At 28.6% G+C, this 22,590-nt stretch overlaps 3 protein-coding genes across 6 annotated transcripts in view; 2 read left to right on the forward strand and 1 right to left on the reverse strand.

Moving 5' to 3' along the window:
• Positions 1-15,964, forward strand: part of LOC124956761 (frizzled-4) — a 23,258-nt gene extending 7,294 nt beyond the window's left edge. Inside the window, 4 exon segments of the mRNA XM_047512973.1 lie at positions 9,181-9,374; positions 13,236-13,379; positions 13,415-13,485; positions 13,487-15,964. Coding sequence (XP_047368929.1) covers positions 9,181-9,374; positions 13,236-13,379; positions 13,415-13,485; positions 13,487-14,065 — 988 coding nt within the window. The 3' untranslated portion in view covers positions 14,066-15,964.
• LOC124956752 (recQ-mediated genome instability protein 1-like) lies at positions 14,724-18,780 on the reverse strand. Of its 2 annotated transcripts, none has more exons than XM_047512956.1 (8): positions 18,694-18,780; positions 18,043-18,186; positions 17,748-17,951; positions 17,486-17,643; positions 16,592-17,411; positions 16,197-16,505; positions 16,004-16,099; positions 14,724-15,910 (listed from the first exon to the last, which is right to left on the reverse strand). In XM_047512956.1, the coding sequence occupies exons 1-8, from the start codon at positions 18,745-18,747 to the stop codon at positions 15,755-15,757; spliced, it is 1,941 nt and encodes a 646-aa protein (XP_047368912.1). In that variant the 5' UTR covers positions 18,748-18,780; the 3' UTR covers positions 14,724-15,754. The 2 variants fall into 2 exon arrangements, with proteins under 2 accessions (XP_047368912.1, XP_047368911.1); XM_047512955.1 differs by lacking the exon at positions 18,694-18,780 and adding an exon at positions 18,371-18,617.
• LOC124956753 lies at positions 18,686-22,290 on the forward strand. Of its 3 annotated transcripts, none has more exons than XM_047512959.1 (13): positions 18,686-18,903; positions 19,025-19,167; positions 19,252-19,374; positions 19,483-19,534; positions 19,627-19,768; positions 19,862-19,947; positions 20,110-20,270; positions 20,365-20,513; positions 20,583-20,822; positions 20,910-21,096; positions 21,187-21,433; positions 21,594-21,757; positions 21,863-22,290. In XM_047512959.1, the coding sequence occupies exons 2-13, from the start codon at positions 19,143-19,145 to the stop codon at positions 21,937-21,939; spliced, it is 1,653 nt and encodes a 550-aa protein (XP_047368915.1). In that variant the 5' UTR covers positions 18,686-18,903; positions 19,025-19,142; the 3' UTR covers positions 21,940-22,290. The 3 variants fall into 3 exon arrangements, with proteins under 3 accessions (XP_047368915.1, XP_047368913.1, XP_047368914.1); XM_047512957.1 differs by having other exon boundaries at positions 18,690-18,903; positions 19,247-19,374; positions 21,863-22,289; XM_047512958.1 differs by having other exon boundaries at positions 18,691-18,903; positions 19,247-19,374; positions 19,862-19,931; positions 20,112-20,270; positions 21,863-22,289.
• Positions 22,291-22,590: the final 300 nt, after the last annotated feature.

Consider the following 22,590-nt stretch of genomic DNA (forward strand, 5'->3'; position numbering starts at 1 on the left):
TTTTATCCTTCTACTTTTCTTTTTTCTTTTCGTAGAAACTTCTGGGTGATTTTCCTTCTTCTTCCTTTTTCTTTTTTTCCCCTTTTCTTTCCTTTCTTTCGTTTTTTTTCCCCTTTTTTTAAGACCATTTAAGTTAAAACCTTCAAGATTTTCTATCGTAGTACTTCTTGAAAAGTCGATGTTCCCGATACTGATCAATAACGTTGCACTTCTTTACTTAACACATTGCCGTTTCTTTCTTTTTTTCTCCCTTTTTTTTTTTTTTTTTTTTTTTTTTTTTAAGAGATCGTATCTATTTTTGTAAGAAAGAAAAAATCAGAAATTCTTCTGAAATATGGTAATAGCGTGGGTGGCATCGGTACTGGTTCGAAAAGATAGACCAGTTTTCTTATATCTTATTCTTTATCTTCATCTTCATCTTTATCTTTACCTTTCCTTCTTTTTTTTTTTTTTCTTTTTTAGAAACTTCAGTTGGATCCTTTTCAAACCGTTAGATGTGGATCCTGCAAGATCTCGAAATGCAGTTTTCCTTGAAATGTAACGGGATTTCTGTTCCTAATGTTTTTCATTATTTACGCTTCTAAATGCATTATCTTTTCACAAGGGTTCTAATCTTTTTTTTCTTTTTTTGTTTGTTTGTTTGTTTGTTCGTAAAAATCTAAATAATAGGTGATATTGATTATTCGCATGATTGAAGGTGATTTTTTTTATCTCTCCCTCTTTCTCTGTCTTTCTTTTTCCTAAAGACTTCAATTAGATCTCTTTCAAATTATTAAATTGATCTTGCATAATCTTCAGTTTTAGTTTTGCTGGAAAAATAGATAATCTTGAATAAACTTAATCGGTTTAACTTTTAACGCATTGCCCATTTACAATGATTTAATCTTCTTATCCTTAAGAATAGAAATATTTATGAATGACATGGTACGAAAAGTTACAAGTGAATTGACATTTTTGTATATCTTTTTCTCTTTTTTCTTTTCTTTTTTTTTTCTTTTTTTTTCCTTTGTAAAAAACTTCAAGAAGATTTCGTTCGAACCATTAAGCTCGATCCCCCGAATAATTTTCACTTTAAGGTTTGCTCGAAGAATGAACGTTCTTGATTATGCTTCGTTACTTTCACATTCACAATCATTCAATCTTTTTATCGTAAGATAAAAAAATATTTATGAATGTTAAGTAATAATAGTAGTAATGAAGAATTCAAAGTGAATCAATTTTTTTTTCCCCTCTCCTTTCGTAAAAACTCCAACGTGATTTCATTCGTATCATTAAATCGACACATTGTAATTTTCAATTACAATTTTGTTCGAAAAACGAACGATATTTTTTTAAAACGTGCTATCATTAGCTATCATTTCTAACGCATTATCACAATGATCTAATTTTTATTATCGTAAAAATAGAAATATTTATGAACGACGTGATAATGTTGATTCGAAAAGTTACAAGTGAACTAACATTTTTATCTATTTATTTATCTATTTATCACTCTCTCTCTCTCTCTCTCTCTCTTTCTCTTTCTTTCTTTTGTAGAAAACTTTAGTTAGATTTCTTTCAAACCACTAAGTGGATCCTGCAAGATCTTAGGATTCTAAAGTTCAGTTCGAAAAGTGGATAGATGGATGGATGGATGGATGGATGGATGGGCCAATGGGAAGGTTTGCAAGACGAAGGACGAGTTAACAACTCGTTAACTAACAAAACAAACACGATGCGACTAGTGCCCCTTTCATCTCATCTCGTTGATTATATACCTCGCGGCGGGTTGTGTACGATGACGACGACGAGGACGGACGACGTCGACAACGACAACGACGACGACGACGACGACGACGACGGATTCTCCCTGAGGATCATTGCTCGCTACAAAGTCGTTGCATTCTTTTAGAATTTTCTTTCTTTCTTTCATTCATTCTTTTTCTCTTTCATCCTTTCTCTCTCTCTCTCTCTCTCTCTCTCTCTTTTCTTTCCTCTCTTTTTTCTTTTATATGCATATATATTGCGCGAAATTCCACGATATATTATTCACGTTTTTCCTTCTTAAGTAATCTTAATTATTCATATACCATTTTTGATCACAAATATCCTGCTGTGAATGCGTTAAAATAAAAAAAAAATATATATATATATATTATTGTATATTTTTATATACGAATATTTCTAATTATCTTTCAAATACACTTATCCTTTTGTTATAAATCTCACGTTGGACGATTGGTATTCCGCGGTAGAAATCCATCGTTTTGTTTTACAGAAACACGTCTTTCGAAGTGAAATAATAATAAAAATAAAAAGAGAAGGAAAGAAATATCGTTCGGCCGGCACGAAGGATCGTAAAATCGAATCTTCTCGCCGGAGTGTACGCTCCGGTATTTTGCTTCGAAATTCTAGCGTATGGCGTTCTCAAATGGATGGGGATGGGGGTGGTGGGTACGGTTTCCTTCGCCTTGCTTTGTAGAAATGAATCGCGCGAAGCCTTGCCGCACTTAGAGTCAAGTCGTAAAATTCATCGGCCCATCTTGGAACTTCGACTTGAAAACTGGTCCGCATAAAACTACTTCAACGTGCTGGCAGCTCGATCGTGTTTTCGTTTGTGTTCTCGTTTGTGTTCTCATGTGTGTTCCCGAGAACAACGAAGACGACGACGATGACGACGACGACGGCGACGACGACGACGACGGCAACTACTACTATGACTACTATTATTATTACGAGGACGAGAATAAAAGAGAAAGAGAAAGAGAAAATAAAGGATTTCCATCTTTTGCCTTATGGCAGTTCCACGTTGTTGCCTCTCTCGTTTGCCTTACGATTGGGCTACGCCCTACCCCTTAAGGAGCTTCTTCCCAAAGAAGTATAATTTCTTATCTTAACATATGCACAACCGCATATTTTCTTCGCGTGCGAACGCGTAAGACATGCCCCGTGTACATAAGTATATTCAACCCGGGGAACCAGTTTTTTTCGAATAACATTTCTCTTTTTTTTCCTTTCTTCCTTTCTTTCTTTTTCTTATTCTTTTTTCTTTCTTTCTTTCTTTCTTTCTTTCTTTTTCTTTTTTATTTTTCTTTCGTTCTTTTTTTCTTTTTCTTTTTTTTTTTTTTTTCAAAGTCCCTTTGAAATTTTACAAATACTATTGTGAATTCATTCATAAATATTTAACAGGGTCAGTCAAAAGTTCCTAGGTGATATTAATAGTCAATTACTATTATTCTCGAAGACTTTTGTGCCCTAATTTGTTTCTCTTTTATCTCTGTCCTTTTTTTCCCTTTTTTCTTTTTCTCTTTTTCTTTATTTTGTTCTTTTTCCCCTTTCTCTTTTTCTTTTTTATTTTTTATTTATTTATTTATTTCTTTTATTTACGAGTCCACTATTATAATCTCTTTTATAATCTGAGCGAAAAAATTTGCTTACATAGTCGCGAAAAAAAATTATTATAATAATACATTCTAATTAAAACTAATATAATAATGGATTCTAATTAAAAATATATCGATTGAATATTTTGTACAGCCATTACGTCGATAGAGTAGAAATTTTCCTTTTTCTTTTTATTTTTTTTATTTTTTTGTTGATTTATTTATTTTCATTTTTATTTTTACATCATAAGCAATTATTTTTATAATGGATATGATAAATTTTTTTTGTAAGACGTATTAACGAGCTTGCATTCTGGTCAAATTATGTTATAACTCCATTAACTCTGCTATGTAGAAAAAGGAGAGAGAAAGAGAAAAGAGAAAGGAAGAAGTAAGGGTGAGATTCTAAGGGATTGGGGGAGAAAGAAAAAAGAAAAGAAAAGGAAAGAAAAGAAAAGGAGACACCAAGACAACGCGTGGTCGCGCGACAAAAGTCACTTTTCTCTTGTTTTCGTCGTATCGTCGTCCCACACACCCGCCAACTTTCTTCTTCCGCGTACTGTGTTCTCTGCTGGAGGAAAAAGCAAAAACTTGTTCGACGAATCTCGCTGATGAATGGATCTGGGCCGCGACGCACGCGCTTCTTCTTTTATCGCGCATGCGCAGCTCGCTAAGCATCTTCGGCGCGCACTTAAGCGGCCCGGGTACTTTTCAAATATTCGAAAAAACTTGAACCTTTTTATTCGCCCTCGTGTCGAACAAATAGTAAATTTATCCTTTTTTTCTTTTTTTTGTTTCTTTTTTTTTTCGTTTTCCTTTTTCTTTTTATTATTAATCAAATTATATAGGCAGATATATTTTTCTCGAGATATATATATATACAGGAATATATATATAATATATAATATAATATAATATTTATATATATTTACAAAGAATAAAAATAAAAGAAAAATGTACATATGTAGTATTTATTTTTTGTAAATAAAAATTAATTTATATATATATATATATATATATATATATATAATAATAATAATAATAAATTTCAAAGAAAATTTAAATCGTGCCATAGATCGCAAACTGAGGATTCTGAAAAACATCGTATGCACGTGGCTACCGTTCGTTTCGTTTCTATAAATAAGGACGAGCAAACACTCGAAAGAGAGAGAGAGAGACCAGTAGGTTGACTCTCGGTTTCCTGGATGTTCTCACATGATGTAGGTACACGATAAATTATGAAAGTTCTCGGAGTATTAATGCGTTTTCAATTTTGAACAAACATTGACAATATTTTGTTAGATTTCGTCATTAATATATACACACATACGATCGAATCAGTTTTGATATTGAAATTTATCTTTGAAACTGAAAATATTAGAAATCGAATGACAAAATTTTATTATATCGAATGAAAAAAAAAAAAAGGAAGTATTAACATTTTATTATTGAAAATAATAAACAAACTTTAGAAATCATTAACAGAGATATTTTCTTTATCACGATTTATATTATTAATTATGATCATTATGCAATGACTATTATCTATTATGTCAAACAATTGAATAATCTCAAAGAAAATTTAGATTTATTATGTACATTGAATCTTTGAATCAATTCGAAGTCGAGCACAACTTCGAGTATCGTTAATAAGACATTTACTATGACGATGATCGATCATCATGGTTAACTATTATTATATAAAATAATAGATCTGACAGAGAGACAAATAGACAGACAGGCAGATATGCTTGTGTAAACATTTTTTTATCTTAAAAAAAAAAAAAGTAAAAAAATTCAACGAGAATTCAAATGGATTTCTCCATTGATGATTCACAATCAAAAAAGGACAATAATAATAATAATATCGTATATGATTAATACGACGTATTTTAGGCCATTGTAAATAATACAATGATCATGCTGGTTAATTAGATATTATTATAAAAAATTGTATAAATGTTTGATAGGAAGACAAATTCGTAAAATTTTTCATTTAAGAAAAATCAACGAGAAGAGAGAGAGAGAGAGAGAGAAGTAAATAAAAAGATAGAAAGAAAGAAAGAATCCTGATGAATCTCTGCATTGTAACTTCGGATCGATCAAGAATAAAGGCTAACGTATAATTAATCATTATCCAGAGAGCGTTCGAAAAGATTCCATAGGACGTTGGTAGGCGTACCGATATTCGAGCCTTTCCCTTGGCTGTGTTCATTGGAGATACGTTCTTATGTTGTTCGGTTCAAAGATACCCGTCGATCTCAAGCAATAACTCGACCAATAACCCGATCAATAAAACCGGCCCTCTCCTCAATTATTCCACCAGGGAAAGGAAATTACGTAGAGAAGAAGAATTGCGATGAAGAGAAAGAAAGAGAGAGAGAGAGAGAGAGAGAGACGGGTAGAAAAGGGGGTGTGGTCGAGCAATAATTATCGGCAAATTACCGTATGTTTGTTTTACAGACTCTGGATGATATACAAGACGATATACAGTGGAGCTCGGACACGGTTATAAGCCGCGGGCTATACGCGAGATCGCGGAACTCTCTCTCTCTCTCTCTCTCTTTTTTTCTCATTCTTTCACTCACTCACTCATTCTCCGGATACACGCCTACTTGACCTTCAAACTTCCTCCAGTAATATGGTTACTCTGATTTTGCTTTTTTTCCTTCCTCTTTTTTTTGTCGCTTTTTCTTTTTTGTTTTTTGTTTTCTTTTTTCTTCTTCTTCTTCTTCTTCTTCTTTTCATTCCCTCTCGTCATAAATGTATTGCCGCTATTTTATGATATATTACACATTTTGTAATTTTCTGTAGCTTTTTTTCCTTTCTTTTTTTTTTTTTTCGATTAAAGATAAATACGTAGCAATAAATTATATATATTAACTGCTCGCACGTTGATTGAGATATCCAAGTTGTAATTAATTTTATATTTACGTGAATATGTAAATCTGTAAAGATATAAATTTAATTTAATTGTACTTTTAAATTAATCGTACTTTCGAGGATCTTATAAAGAAAGAAAGAAAGGAAAACATTTGAAAATATATTTCGTATTTTTATAGGTGCGTCTATGGAAAATATAGAAAAGAAAAAAAAAAGAGAATGTACCCATTTTACATTTAAAAAAAAAAAAAAATACATAAATACTAATATTTATAAGAGTAATATAGTTGGATAAATACTTGGAGTGTTTTCGAAGATGATAAAATTAAATATTCTTTTTTCTTTTCTTTTCCTTTTTTTTTCTATTTTTTTTCTTTTCTTTCTTCCTTTTTTTTTTTAATTTATCCAAGCCGAGTAACGTGTATAATCTAGTTATTCAATTTTTTTTCTCTCTTTCCTGTTTTTTTTTTTTTTTTTTTTTTGTCGTAACAACGACGTTTCTTTCCTACGGGCAGTAATCTTGACGTCAACGAGAACGCTTCGATTGTTCGCTTTTATTTATTTATTTTTTTTTTGTTTCTTTTTTTTTTGTAAACGAAAAAACGACAGAGAAAGAGAGTGAGGGAGAGAATGGTGGGACGAGAGGGGGGAGAGAGGAAAAAAATACTTTTCCTCTTATCCGACGGACATCTGCGAGATGTTCGTGGATGATTTACGAGCGACGTTTCTACCTGCTCTCCGGCACGAATTTCTGAACGTAGTTGTGTATGTATGTGCGTACGTAATTACATCCCGGGACCGTCGAACAGCGATCAATCACATTTAATTAGTCTCCTTCCACTCGAGGTATCCTTACGGCTTTCAAAGATAAATCGAACCTGATCCTTCTCTTTTCTCGTAGATCCTTTAATAATATCTCTCTCTCTCTCTCTCTCTCTCTCTTTCTTTCTTTCTTTCTCTATCTATCTATCTATCTATCTATCTATCTATCTATCTATTTCTATCTCTATCTCTATCTCTATTTGCTTTCAATAGGAAATATTCATTAACAAAACATTCGATCTTTTTTTCTCTTTTTGTTTTATATAATTAATAAATTCAAAAATTAATTAATAAAAGAATTTATCCAAGATATCTAATCCATTAATCTAATATCTGTGAAAGTAAATAATGTTATATTAGAATAATGATTAGTTTTTACTTTAGACGAGAATTTACCTCTTTCATCGTAGATTAATAGATAAGTTTTATAAATATGTCTTTAGTTAATTATTTATATATGTTGTATTACTTGTAACTGGGAAGATTGTATTTATAAATTAGGTCTACATATACATTAATAATAATAATAATAATAATAACACAAAATTTTATATCGAAAAAATCTGATTTCCAAGTTTTTACCATATAAAAAAAAAGAACATATATATATATATATATGTATAGAGATTATTTCTCATCTTAAATATATTTCTATAATCAAAATTTCCGATCGACAAACTTTTGTATATTACAGTAAATCGATCGATCATCGAAAGTCGATTCACGAAAGATAAATTTAAAAACGTTTGATCGATCGATCGGTTGGTCGGTCGGTCGGTCGATCAAGAAAGAAAAAAAAAGAGAGAGAGAGCCGTTCGACGATCTCATTGAAACGAGGTGGAGAGAGAGAAAGAGAGAGAAATCTTAAATAATCTCACCAAGAGTGTGAAGAAGAAGGTCGTTGTAAGAGGCAAGAATAAACGAGCAAAAGGGAGATTATTATGGTCTTGAAGAAGGTGAACACAGAGGGCGAGGTTGAAGTAGGAGGTGAAGGAGGAGGTTGTGTAGAGGGGTAGACGTGGGTGAGAACGGGGAAAGGGGGATGGGGAAGAAGACTAGCAAAAGTATTTGCGCCTCGTTTGACCCGTTCACTGATTTTCGATCTCGTCAAAGCATCTCGCGTGATTAATTAGTCGACGTTCTTGGTACGACTCTTTGAAAGGCCCGTCTCAAACGAAACTGGTTGAGAAAAGGAAAGAAAAGAAAATAAAAGAGTGATGAAGAGGGGTGAAGAGAGGAAAGGCAAACGATGCTTGCCGTTAGGGTTATCTCGTAACCGCAATTGGTTTTCTACCGTCGATGTGTCGAGAGAGAGAAAGAAAGAGAGAGAGAGAGAGAGAGAGAAAAAGAGTAAGAGAGAAAAAAAGAGAAGGGAAGAGAAGAAAAGAAAAGAGATTGGTGGTAGGGAAGGGAAAGGAGAGAAACCTAAAAGAAAAGGGTGAAGAAGCGTGCAACGAAAATGGTTCTAGATTGAACGAGAGAGTCCCACCTGCTTGTACACGATCGACGAATGTATAAAGACACGCACCTCCAATACAAACTTGTTCAATCTTACATGGCTTAAACCCATGAATCCATATTATTGTTCATCTTAAAGCTAAATCAACGGTTCTCATACATTTTTTTATCATATTAAAATTAACCATATTATAATTATCTTTAAAATTAACTTGATGTATGGTAATACATTATTTATAAATAATATATACACATATATATGTATGTGTGTGTATATTAATTAATATATTATATTATTATAATGTACTCTATACAATAATACATAGTATATATACATATATATTATTATTATAGTAATATATTATTATACTCTATAAGAAATAGAAAGAGATAATACAATATTTATATTCATATATAATACTACTTATTTATGCTTATTAATAATTATTAATGTTAGTAATTACATAATATTTAAATCAAAAGAAATAATAAAAGTTTAACAAAAAAACAAAAAAAAGAAAAAAGGAAAAAAAGAAGAAGAAGAAGAAGATGAAGATATATAATCTATGAGCATTCAAAATTTACAAATCGATTTATATTTAACGACCGACATTAACTTCGGATATAAAATAATAATTTATATTCTTTTACGAAGGTGGGTCATCGTTTGTGCATGGTGGTGCATAGTCGCGAGAAAATGGTCGCGAACGGCTGGTAATTGCAAGGAGGATAGTTTCGGTCTACAGCAGGGGTTCTCAACCGTGGGAGCAGTTGCAGCATGGGGACTTCCAGCAGCTCATACGATCGCCGTTTTGGTCACTAGGGATGTCGATGCTGATGAACTAACGGGTAAGTTAAAGAATAAAATATATATATATATATATATATATATATATATATATATATATAAAATATAAATATATTTCGATATGGTACTTTCTCGTATAATAATTTTATTAATACGTAAATATATCGTATATATATATATATAATATATATAAATATATATATATTTATATATATATATATGATACACTTGCTTTCGTAAGTTCCGATTTAAGAATCGGAATCCAAGCGTGACTGGTTATTCCAGTCGTACTTTGAACTACGATGAAGTAGTACACATCCGCCCACGTTTCTTATAACTTTCTCGTTCTCTCTATGAATCTTATGAATCCACATGAACGTGTCGTTATCCAACCAAACCCGACACATGATTTAAGATTCAATAAGAACTCGGAAACATTTGCAAATATATTTAATGTTTCTTATACCATGGAGAAACATAAAAGACAAAATGAGTATCAATTCTTTCATCTTTTTTCTTTTCATTTCTTTTTCTTTCTTTTTTTCTTTATTACATCGATAAAAAAGATCGTTAGGTCATAATTCGATTTTATAATCGACAAAATGAAAAAAAAAAAAAAAAAACATATCAGATCGGATCACATTTTGACTATTAAATAATTACGCTCGAAATCTCGCACGTAACGTTAAAGAATTTGCGTTCAATGAAATTTTGCGCGATGAAGAGAAAAAGAAGAAAGAAAAGAATAAGAAACTTGTAAATTAAATTAAATGTAAAAAAAAAAAAAAAATAAGAGAAAGAAAAATAAAAGAAAGAAAGGAAGAAAGGGGTGAAGGAAAAACTTCCAACTTTTTTTTTGTGTTTCTTAACAAGATTGATGAAACAACAATAACGAAAAAAAAAAAATATATATATATATATGTACTTACAATTGAATATTCGAAATCTATATAAAATTGTTGTGTTCATGCACAACGAGAGGAGAGACTTCGAAGCAAGCCAACGTGAAATCGGTTGCGGTTAGCGAGGGCTCCTCTTTCTCTCTCCCCGGTAGGAGAGGCGACATTCAATGCAAATACCTTTGGACCCGCTCTGCAACTTTTCACTGTCCTCCGCTAAGATCAAAAGCTACTTCGACTCCATTTTTATCTCTTACCTACTAGTAAAGACGATGGTGTTTAGTTTCGCTATACAATATCTATTTAATACATACATAAATACATACATACATATATACATACATACTTATTCTTTTATTTAACGACACAACTTAAATAATAATAACAATAATAATAATAATAGTAATACTAATGATGATGATGATGACAATGATAATAGTATTAATAAATAATTATCTTATTATTATAATCATAATGTCGAGTAAAAATAATAATAATAATAATAATAATAATAATAATAATACTAATATTAATAATAATAATTAATTATATTATTATTATAATCATAATGTCGAGTAAAACTCAATAATAATTATTTTTTAAATTCAATCCAATTACAAGAAGATGAAAACTTCGCTATAGTAAAAAAGCAATTTAGATGAATCGAGTCTGATAAAAACGTGAGAGTAGAATACTTATGTACGAAACGTTTATATATGTAAATATATATAAGAATGAGTTGTTAGAGTGTTTGTGTGTATCTATGTGTATAACAGAGAAAGAGAAAGATAGAAAGAAAGAAAGAAAAATAGAGAGAAGGAAGGAATACATACGCATGTTCTCTTGGCTCTTCTTGAAGTACGATCTCGTTGACCACCGCTCGTGCCTCGCAAACGAGATTGTTCTTCGAAGATAGCGAGCGACGTTTAAAGGCCAATTTATCGAGCCTGTCTATCGACGAACGAGCCTTGTGCCTTGCCTTGCCTTACCTTGGCTTGGCTTGGCTTGGCTTGACTTGGCTTGGCTTGGCTTGGCTTGACTTGGCTTGGCTTGGTTTGATTTAGCTTGGCTTGGCTTGGTTTGACTTATCCTCGAGAAAATATATATCTGACGAATCTTTCAATCCATACGATTCCTTATATTTTCCAATCGAAAATTCTCTTAGGATTAATAATAATGAAACATTTGAAAAGAGTAAGTACAGTCTGTCATAATCCTGGATTCTAATAGAATGATTAGAAAGAGAAAAAAATAATAAATAAGTAAATAAATAAAAAAAGAACGGGGTGAGTGGAGGAAGTAACATGGCAAATGATAAAAGTCGTACGTAAGATATGTACATTATTTTGCATTCACAAATTCGTTCATTCATTCATTCATCATTATCATTATCATCAACATCAACATCAACATCATTATCTGTCATAATTTTGAACTCTGATGGAATGATGAAAAAATAAAAGAAAAATAAAAAGGAAGGAGAGAAAAAAGGGGACTGCAGAGAAAAAAAACAGCAAATGATAAATTCGTATGTAAGGCGTATACATCCTTTTGCATTCACAAGTTTATTCGTTGTCATCGTCATTATCATCACCATCATCATCATCATCATCATCATCATCATCATCATCATCATCATTTTTCAAGTCTAAGAAATATTTAACACTGGTCAGGGACGCAGAATGCCAAAGGAATTTTTATTTTAACAAGGGACTCTAAATCCTTCGCATTCCATACGCTGAAAAAGACGAAGATGGAAAGATCGAGAGAGCAAAAGGGACAGAGAGAAAAAGAGAGAGAGAGAGAGAGAGAGAGAGAGAGAAGGGTGATCCATAGAAGAGGAGGATCCTACACTACTAACCGGATAAACTTGCCAAAAGAATAAGTGTCAGACATGAGATTCAGTACCGTTATTTTGTGTCCGTTACATCTCTTACAATATCACTTGTATGTACATAATGTACATACAACATGACATACATACATATATATATACAAACACAAATACGCACACACACACACACACACTACGTATGTACTTATGTAAGTATCTATCATTGTTGAAGATAAATGTAATAACGAAGTGCCAAGAGATAAAACGCGTTTACTGATATATTAAGTGAGTTCTCGTCTCTAGAGGTGAGAAACTTACTTTCGATCTCAACCGGTTGAGAGAAGGGTGAATAATCGTGAATCGTGAATCTTTCTTTCTCTCTCTCTCTCTCTCTCTCTCTCTCTCTCTCTCTCTCTATCTTTCTTTCTCGGACAGCCGTCTCGCGATAATGAGGAGGAGCATCGTGAACAAGATAAAGATCTACGCTGGCATTACTTGTCCTAGCCGCGTCCAACAGACATGCTGCTCTCACGTTCGATATACTTGAGAAAATATCGCGAACGAATTATAATTAGATGGGGAGAATAATTTTTTCTTTTTTTTTTTTTCTCTTTCATTATTATTATTATTATTATTATTATTTTTTTTTTTTTTTTTTTTTTTTATATCATTTATACTCATTTACGAATGTAATATGATAATAACAACGAAATATTATCTATTGCCATTTAAATGAATACTAAAACATTACATAAAAATTTGATATTAAAAAAACAAATAAAAAAAAAAATAAAAAAATAAATAAATAAACAAAAAAAGAATGAGAGAACAAAGGTTCCTATGTGTCAAATAGGAGAACAGTTTAACACTTATTCACTCTAATTTTATTGTAAGGTATTTCGTTCGTAGATAAAAAAAAAAAAAATTAAAGTTGAGTACAAATAATATATTGTTCATTTATTTTTACTTCTATTTATTATTAAATCATATGTTCATTCATATTTATGTTTGTCAAATAATGGTTTCATTAGGGAGGAGGGAGAGAATGATGAATCCAACAAAATCCTTAAGCTTATTTATCATTATTATTCTAATATCATGATAACACGTATTTCATTAATAGATAATATAAACAACAAATTATTTATTTATTCGTATCTATGTTTCAGGAAGTTGCTTCGTAGGACAACAAAATGCCCGATCACTTCTTGTTCTTGTACTAATACCACAATTCGTATATCTATGTTTGGGTACAACGTTCCTTCTTGTCGGTATAACGTCACTTCTGTTACCAAGACCATTGGTAACACCAAGCTCAGTTATGAGCGCACTTCAGCAACAACAACAGCATCAACAACAACAACAACAACAGCAACAACAGCAACAATTGCAACAACAACAACAACAACCACAACAACAACAACATCCAAATCCATTGATCAGACAGAGAGATTCGTCAAAGTCACCGGTTGAAATACATAGGAGACATAAAATATTATTAACCAGAGTTGGTCTCTTTGCTACCTTTTATGCTGTTACAATGTTTTGTTTAACCAGTACAACATTTTACGAATGGTGGGGACGTGAAAGATGGCTCAGAGCACCAGAACCATCAAGTTCACCAAGAGTACCGTCGAAACCTCTCGTACAGTTTTTCGTTCTTCGATTAGTAGCCACTTTGGGTAGTGGCATAATTACAGCCGCTTGGATTTGGTGGCCTAATTTAATGAACGTTTGGAGACGTTTACCACCGTGCAAACAACCACCTCACAAATGTCATCCCCATGGAGTACCTGTACCTGTAGTACATTGTTTCAATCCAGGTTCGACAAGTCCAACGCCACATCAAATTCATCATCTTGGTCATTTGGCTCCACCGCAGCATACGCTTTTACATCAACATCAAATAGTTGGTAATTCATCGTCCGGTAGTCATAGAAGTCATAAGAAACATAGGAAACATAGAAAGTATCATAGTGGTAGCGAAACCCAAGTATAAAAATTTTTATTTTATGAACAATCAAATTGATAAACTGTATGTACCTATTTTTTTTTTTTTTTTTTTTTTTTTAAATCTTTGCCATAATAGTTATTTCCTTATGATAAAAAGACTGTACATTGACAAAAATGTACAAAATGATTCGCTCTTTTAGGATCTAGATAATCCGGCGAATTTTTTTTCTTTTTCTTCGTGTCATTTAATTTTTACAACGAGGATGCATCGCAGATGATAATTATGATGCATGAGAGGCTGAATAACACATATCGTAATATTACGAGTCTGACGTGTATTTTATTTATTTGGCAAAAAGAAAAATTTTATGCTTCGAGTGCATAAACGATGCTGTGAATAGTTTAAGTAGATTTTGATTATTTTAAATACTATTAATTTTTACATATCAAGTATATAAATAAGCATTTAGGATTTTCCTTAATTTATATAATTTAGTCTTTTTTTTCGTCTTTTTTTTTTTTTTTTTTTTTTTTTTTTTTAGGAAACCTCATATAAAGATACGTAAAAGTAAATTTAGTCAATTTTCAATTTCTTTCTTTTATGTAAGTCGGATACAAAAACATACGAAAATAATCAATATATAATTGTATGTATGTGTGTATATGTATATATGAAAAATGTTATTTTTTAAAAATATTTTTTACTTATATATATCTAAACCTACTACTGTAATTTGTTATACATTATTTACATTATAATGTGTTTAAATAAGTTCAATGATTAAGTTAATCATTATCTATTACGTGCCACTTGTTTCTTTTTTTTTTTTTTTTGTTTTTTCTTTTTTAGTTCCATACACGCTACTACTTATAATAATAACGTGAATTAGAGCTTAATTAGGTTTAATTTAGTTCAATGGTATCGTTTTTACCTGATTTGCGTTAAGCGCTAGCGCATTTTTTTTTTTTTTTTTTTTTTTTTTTTATAGTAATGAAAAAGCTTTTGTATAAAATACCATAATAAACGATTAAGTACATTTATAATAAACTATGAAAATGTATTAAAAAGAAGAAAAAAAAATTGATTAATCGAGAGTATACAATTTTTAATTTAGTTTTTTCTTTTTTTAGATTCGTAAAAAGATAAAATAAAAAAGAAAAAGAAAAAGGAAATAATTTTACTATTTGTAGAAGTTGTATAACATGGATTTAAATTCTACGCCATTGAAGAGCAAGGTATGATTGCTCTGTACCACAGCACAATGCCCGTCGCTTTTACATAATCAGGGTGTGGTATTCACGGAAGTGCACAACCATTACAGAAGATAAAAAAAAAAAAAAAAAAAAAAAGAAAAAAAAACTTGAAAATGAATGCTGTAAATTCTCTTCCCTTTAGTTTACTCTCTTTTGAGTTTTAAATTGGAGCATGTTGGCTTTTATACATCAAGGGCTAATATTTAAAGCACAATAACGAATATATTACTCTCCCTCTTCCTCCTCTCTATCTAAATAGTTTATTTATTTATTTAACAAAAATAAATAATTAAAACTTAAAAAAAAATAAAATTGCGATTTATAATGCAATCAAAACGTTATCATTCGTTGAGTGAACAATAAGAAAAAAATATAAAGAGCTTTGTCGTAATAGTAATAATATAAAAATTATGATATAATAATGACTATATGAAGCAAAAATTTTGTTTAAATAATATATGAAATAGAATTTTTTTTTTTTCTATATCTTCAGTGCCTTCAGTCTTTTATCAATTAATTCCTTTTGTTGATTAGTCAATGATCTAATATTTACTACTTTTGCTTTATGATCTGGCTTTAATTCCAATTCTAATAAAGCATCCAATTGTTTCAATTTTTGTTCGGCATTACGACAGGCCTAAAATATTAATAAAATATATAAAAATGTATAATAAACAATATGCAATTATAATTGACAAAATATTATTATTAACATATATTAAAATATTACCATTCTCAATTCATGTTCTATATCACCATTGGTTTTTGCGAGCTTTCTTTTTTGGGAAAATTCCTTAACGCTAAATCCAAGAAATCTTTCTATAATCTGAAAAACAAAAAAAAAAAAAAAATGAAGAAAAAAAGGAAATATAGAAATATATTAGTGTAAATATAAACTTTGTTATTAAATATATTTAATATACCTCGGAAGCAACAACAACGTCTATAGCTGCAGTTTTATCAGAGATTGTTCCTTCTAATTGCCAGCAAGAATTTTTTCTAGATAATTTTCCAAAAGTAATGAAATGCCCTCGTACAGTTCTAAAAGTTATTTCTTTTATCGTTTCCTCAATTATGTCACAAATGAAATCACAAATTTTCGCTGGTATTTCTTCTTTTACAATTTTTGTTTTCATAAAGTCAGAAATCTTTTGTACGCCTTTCTCTTTATTTGTTGTTTCTTTGATACAACGTATTTTTGATGAACCAACAGGCGGTGGTGACATTAATGCCTAAAAAATAGATATTATTTTTTATTATAAATATTTCTCTATACCAATGCTAATATTTGTCGGAAAATATTAATATTAAGTCATACCGCAGATCTTTTATTTCCAATTTCTATTTTATAATCAACTTGTTCCCTAGATGATATTCCACTTGTATTAATATTATTTTTCTGAAGTTTTGACGTTTCAAAAGAGTTTTTGTCTTTTGTTGTGGAATGTTTTGAATTTGGAATATTCTGTAAGAATGATTTAGTTGATTGAAAATTTCTTTTCATATCAGATTCTTTATTTTTTGGTATAGAATCATTTTTTTCTAACACTTCTAACATGTCAATATCATCAAAATTAAAATCATCCTCTGGAAAATACATGTCAGTTTGTTCTTTAATATTATTTTTTCCAGTTGAACATTTCAATGTATTGTCTTTATCTTTCACAATTATTATATCATCTTCAATATTATTATCATTATCTTCTTTAGGTAATACTCGAAAAGGTTTGACTAAATTCTTTTTTTCCCTATCTGTACTTTCATTATTATTAGATGTACTTGAGGTAGATGCAATAAATTGATTTTCATCTATCATTTCTAATAATTCATCATCCATATCAATAATTTCATTATCATTCTTTTTGTTTTTCTCGTTCTTGTTAACTGGATCTTTCGGTTGAACAAAATTTTGTTTAATATTCCTTGTATTAAACATGTTATTTTGTGTATTTATAGTACGTGATGTGTTATCTATATTCTGTATCCTATCTACTTCCTGACTTTGTTGTTCTATTAATGTAACTTCTTCCAAATTCACTTCAAAATCATCTTCAAAAAAATCATTTGTAACAGGTGATCTCGGATTATGTACTTCCTGGCTTTTATCGTTATAAGGATCTGGATTTTCTGAACAGTTTCTGTAATATTCAAATGCATTAAAAAATTATGAATAGAAAATAATACATTCCCGTTAATTATTTGAAAAACTTACAAAGCTCTAGCTAAAACATTTTCTAATGCATTGGTGATGGATAAATTTTCTACCTCTCCACCAATTTCTCTGAATTTACCTTCTTCTAATAAAATAATACCTCTTCTGCATTTTACAGGTCCAATGATCATTACTTTATATCCAGGTAATAATGTATCCTATTGAATTATAATAATATTAATCTTTATAAATTAATACAATTATTTAAAACTAAAATATAATATGTATATGTAATAAAATCACATTTACAAAAGTATATTACATGTAAGGATGAAATGGTTTTGTATTCTATAGCACTAATATCTTGTATACCATCTGTTAAATTTAATAGAAGCATCCTCTTTGCTTTAGGCTCCCATATTTGAGGTTTAATATCTTCTGTTACTTCTATATTAACATTTGAAACATTACGTATTTGTTCCAGTTGTTTAAATTTTGAAGTTGATATGTCATACATTGTGTTCATCTATATTAATATTAGAAAATAAAATAAATAACATTATATATATATATATATATAAAAATTGTTATATATATAAAATTTTAATTAGTAGTACCTGAAGTATATAAGTTCCATGTAATACTGTATACATTTGTTGTTTAAGATTTCTCGGTAAACATCCATTATCATTATTAATCTCACGTAAATCACTTAATTGCCATTGTGTTCTCACAAATTTTAATATTTCATTATATATTATCTAAAGTGAAACATAACCATAAAATGAAATATAAACTTGTATGGATGATAATAATAATAATAATAATGTTAATAAATTTTCAATATTATTATGATTTCATTTGTACAAATAAATAAATTAACAAATTTTAAAATTCACATTTACATTAAGAAGAAAAAAAAACAATTTTAAACATATTACTTACAGCGTCATTTTCTGAAGTAAAATATTCTATACAATCTCTTAACCAAGTTTCATTCATAGAATATGCTTCTGATTTTAATGTATTTTTAATTCGTTTTATAAGATCTTCGTTCATTTTTTATTATTTTGATAATAAAATTTGTTAAAACATTATATTATATAGTTACGAATACATCGTTATTTATATTTGAATATATGCATATATACTAAAGTCTACATTTGTATATGCAAAAATATAATTTAAAATAAATAACCTCCAAATTGAGTTTATCTATTAATAAACAAACGTTCGAATAATATAAATTAGAATTATTCAATAATTACATTATAACAATTGTAATAGTTGAACAATATAAAACTCTGTTGAACTTTATACATAATTAAAAATGGCGTCCAACATGTCAGACAAATGTGTCGCTTATGTCGAGAAAACAATGAAAAGTGGTTATTTTGTCTTTTTTGTTTCTTAAAATTTTAATACAACAGTAAATATTGATTGATGATCGAACAAAGTATTTTATTAATTTCGAAAAGGTATGCATGTATAATATATAAATTGAAAAAATGTATATATATATATATTCAATTTAAACTTTTAATATTAATTTTATCAATTTTTTAATGTTTAATATTCTAATCTTTTAATTTGAATTAGATGTTTTATTCGCACGAACTTCTTTCTATGCGACAAAAAGGAAAATTTGCACGATGTTGGTTAGCCGCTACAGTCAATGATCAAATATTCAAGCAAATGTGTAAATCATCGGCCGTGAATGGAATTAATTTATGTGAATTATGGTAAATAAAATTAAATATATTGTTGATGTTCTTCTCTGATATAAACTATACTTATTATATATTTATTAATTTATTTAAGCATAGAAATAATGAATACAATCCAAATTGAAAGTAATGAAACAAATAGACGATTCAGTTTGTATTTATCATCACAACTTATGTATGGAGCAGTAAAAATATTATTATATCAGACAACTAATTTACAAAGTAAGTTATTTTTATTAATTATATAAACAAATCATATATATATATATATATATTAAAAACATTATTAGCTTTTGTAATCAATAATTAATTAATTCTTATTTGTTTTAGCTCAAGTTTTTCAAATAGACAAGAAAGTATTATATTACAAAAAGAATAAAATGTAATATTTTAGTTTTTTAATATTTAATAACATAATAATATAAACAGAAGTTCATGAAAAATATGATTAAAAAGAAAATTTTTATTTTACAGATATGAAGTTGATAATATTTCCAAAAATTTAGAATCATGTAATATAACTTGTATGATCCAAGATTTTAATGATATTCAATCAGATAACACTTTACCCGTTTTATGCGATGAATTGAATATAAATACTAAAATGGAGGCAATGGTAAATATATATATATATATATATATATATATATATATATATATATAAAATTATATAATATATATGTATATATATATATATATAATTATATAGATGCGTGATGCTGCATGTTTGGACTTTGGTGCTTTAACTCATGAACAATTGAACTTTCTCCTTCCAAATGGTGAAGACATTTCATTGTTAGTGTCCTTGTTTCCTTTTCCAATAATCCTTAACTTTCCTACAGATATTAAATTTATCCAAGTTGTGTATTATACATTTTTCTTTGTCAGAATATTATCAAACATTATTATTTTTTTATTAAAAACATTATACTTTTTTTTTTTTTACTTGCTACATAGAGAAATATTCGAAAGAATGCATATTACAAATTCGAATTTGGATAGAGAATTAAATGATACCTCTCCAGTCAATAAAAATATTGTATCAAGTTTAGAAGTATCTGACATCACGATGCATAAAATTGAGACAGGAATGTCAATAGATAATGTATCTATAGAAAGTAAGAAAAAAATCATATCTTTGATAGAAATCAATCAATCATAATTTCAATTAATTATAATTGTCTAACTTGGTACAATATATTTATTTTTTAGATGAAGTAGATTTTGGAGCATATACGAAAACAACATTGTCAGATATAACTGTACAAGAATTTATACCAGCGGAGAATACTTTTTTAACACCTCAAAAGAGACAATCTGTCAAAAGTATACATGTAGAAACACCAATCAAAAAAAGACGTGTATGTATTTTATTGCAAACAAATTATTATTATTAACAATTAAGAATAATTTGTGGATTATTATCTAAGTTAAGATTCGAAGATACAGCAGTTCCAAATACGGCAGAAATTGTAACAATACCAGAAGTAATCTCTGTTCCTACTGCAGATTATTTTGTAGAACCATTAGAGAATTTGGAATCAATGCATGTAGATTCACAACAGATTAAAATAAAATCAAAAAGAAAGAAAATATTTGCAGACAAAAATATAAAATTCAGTCATAAAATAATAAGAAAATGGATCAGTGATGTCAATGCTCATACTGTTGTAAGTTTAATCATATTATATTTTATGAATCTAAATTATACTTTAGAGTATTAAAGCCATCATTAATCATCCTTTATTATTTTATAGCCGTTAAGTGTTATTAATGTAAATATATCAACATCAGAAATTCTTTTCCAAATGGCACCAGCAAGATTTACTTCTACTCGAAAAAATAAATGGAATAGTCCTTTAGTAAGACTTTTCAATACGCACGCTGTTGTACCATCTATTAAAAAAAAGATACAAGTGGAAGGTGGACAGTTGTTAGAAAAATGTATTATTAGTTATATCAAAAACCAAATTCTATTCTTTTTTTTCTTTTTTTCAAATATTTTGCTGCAATCATAATATCATAAATTTTTAGCAAGTGAATTTCTGCGTTTAATGGATAGAAGCAATAAAACTGAAGAATTGCTGTCTGATTTGTCATCGGCGATTGGGAGGACTGCTGAAATAAGCAAAAATATAAGTTCAGAGAAAAGTGTTGCCATTAGCATTGATGAGCTTCCAGAAGTAATAAAATTTCATGATGTAATGGCATCAACTAATGATGAATTAGAAAAAGTACAATCACCAAATATTGCAAGAGAATCATTTATACCGAATGCTAGGTAATATATTAAAATTGTTATAAATAATATATTTTTTATACCAATAAACTTCAATTATTTTTATGTTAAGGCATTTACATAAAATTCAAATAAAAAAATTGTTATAATAATGTTATAAAATACAAAATACAGTAATTATTATTGTTTATGTATTTTATAGTCCAGACTCTTCATCACTTCCATCTTATTTATTAACGAAACAAGAATTACTTGCATTATTGGAGATAATTTGGCGGAACAATCAATTTGCAACATTTACAGATATAATTTCACCAGATCATTATAGTAAATTAGATGCTTCTTGTTGTTTCACATTTCTCTTGGGTGAGTATGTTAAAAATATATTTTAAGTTTATAAAAATTGATATATAATCATTGGTATGTATTCTTTTTTCAAAAGATATTTCTAAGCTTAATAATTGGTTTTAGAATTATACAAAGAGAAGAGAATTATTTTAAAACAAGCTACGCCTTATGATATCATCTGGATACAAAAATATGCATAATTTGGGTGATAATGATTCTTTTGCTCAATTAATATATTACAATATCATTTATTTTACAAGAAACTGATTATTATTTGAAATACTTATATTTATAAAAATATTTCTTTATGTAATGAGATTGTTCATAACTAATATAACAAAGAAATGTTTATATTTCTTGATTTTTAAATTACATATTATATAAAATGAAATAATATTTCCATTTATTGATGTAGTAGTTGTAATAAAGTTCCATTGTGTTTAAGTAATTTATGAAATAAGATAGAAAAATAAGAAAATATATTTTAATATATTTTAACATGAAATTTATTACATGATTCATGAAAATGTTTTAATAAACTTACTTTTATACTTTTATTTATGTTTAAACTGTACATCATATAAATTATATATTATATTATATAATATATTATATAATGATTATTATGAGAATAGAATATAATAATTGAACAAATTTTAAACAATAAAAAAATTATAACTATTTAACGCAGTTTCCTAAGAAATTATTTGAGAATTTTATTATATTCTATAATTAATCGAGCAATATAAAATATATTATTAGCAATATATTATCAATAATTTAATTCTATTTTGATATAATGAATCGGAAATTTTGTTTAAGAGTTTCAAAAGTAAACATTTGAATTCCCG

The sequence above is a fragment of the Vespa velutina genome, chromosome 23, assembly GCF_912470025.1.
Source record: "Vespa velutina chromosome 23, iVesVel2.1, whole genome shotgun sequence".
Classification (NCBI taxonomy): Eukaryota; Metazoa; Arthropoda; class Insecta; order Hymenoptera; family Vespidae; genus Vespa; species Vespa velutina.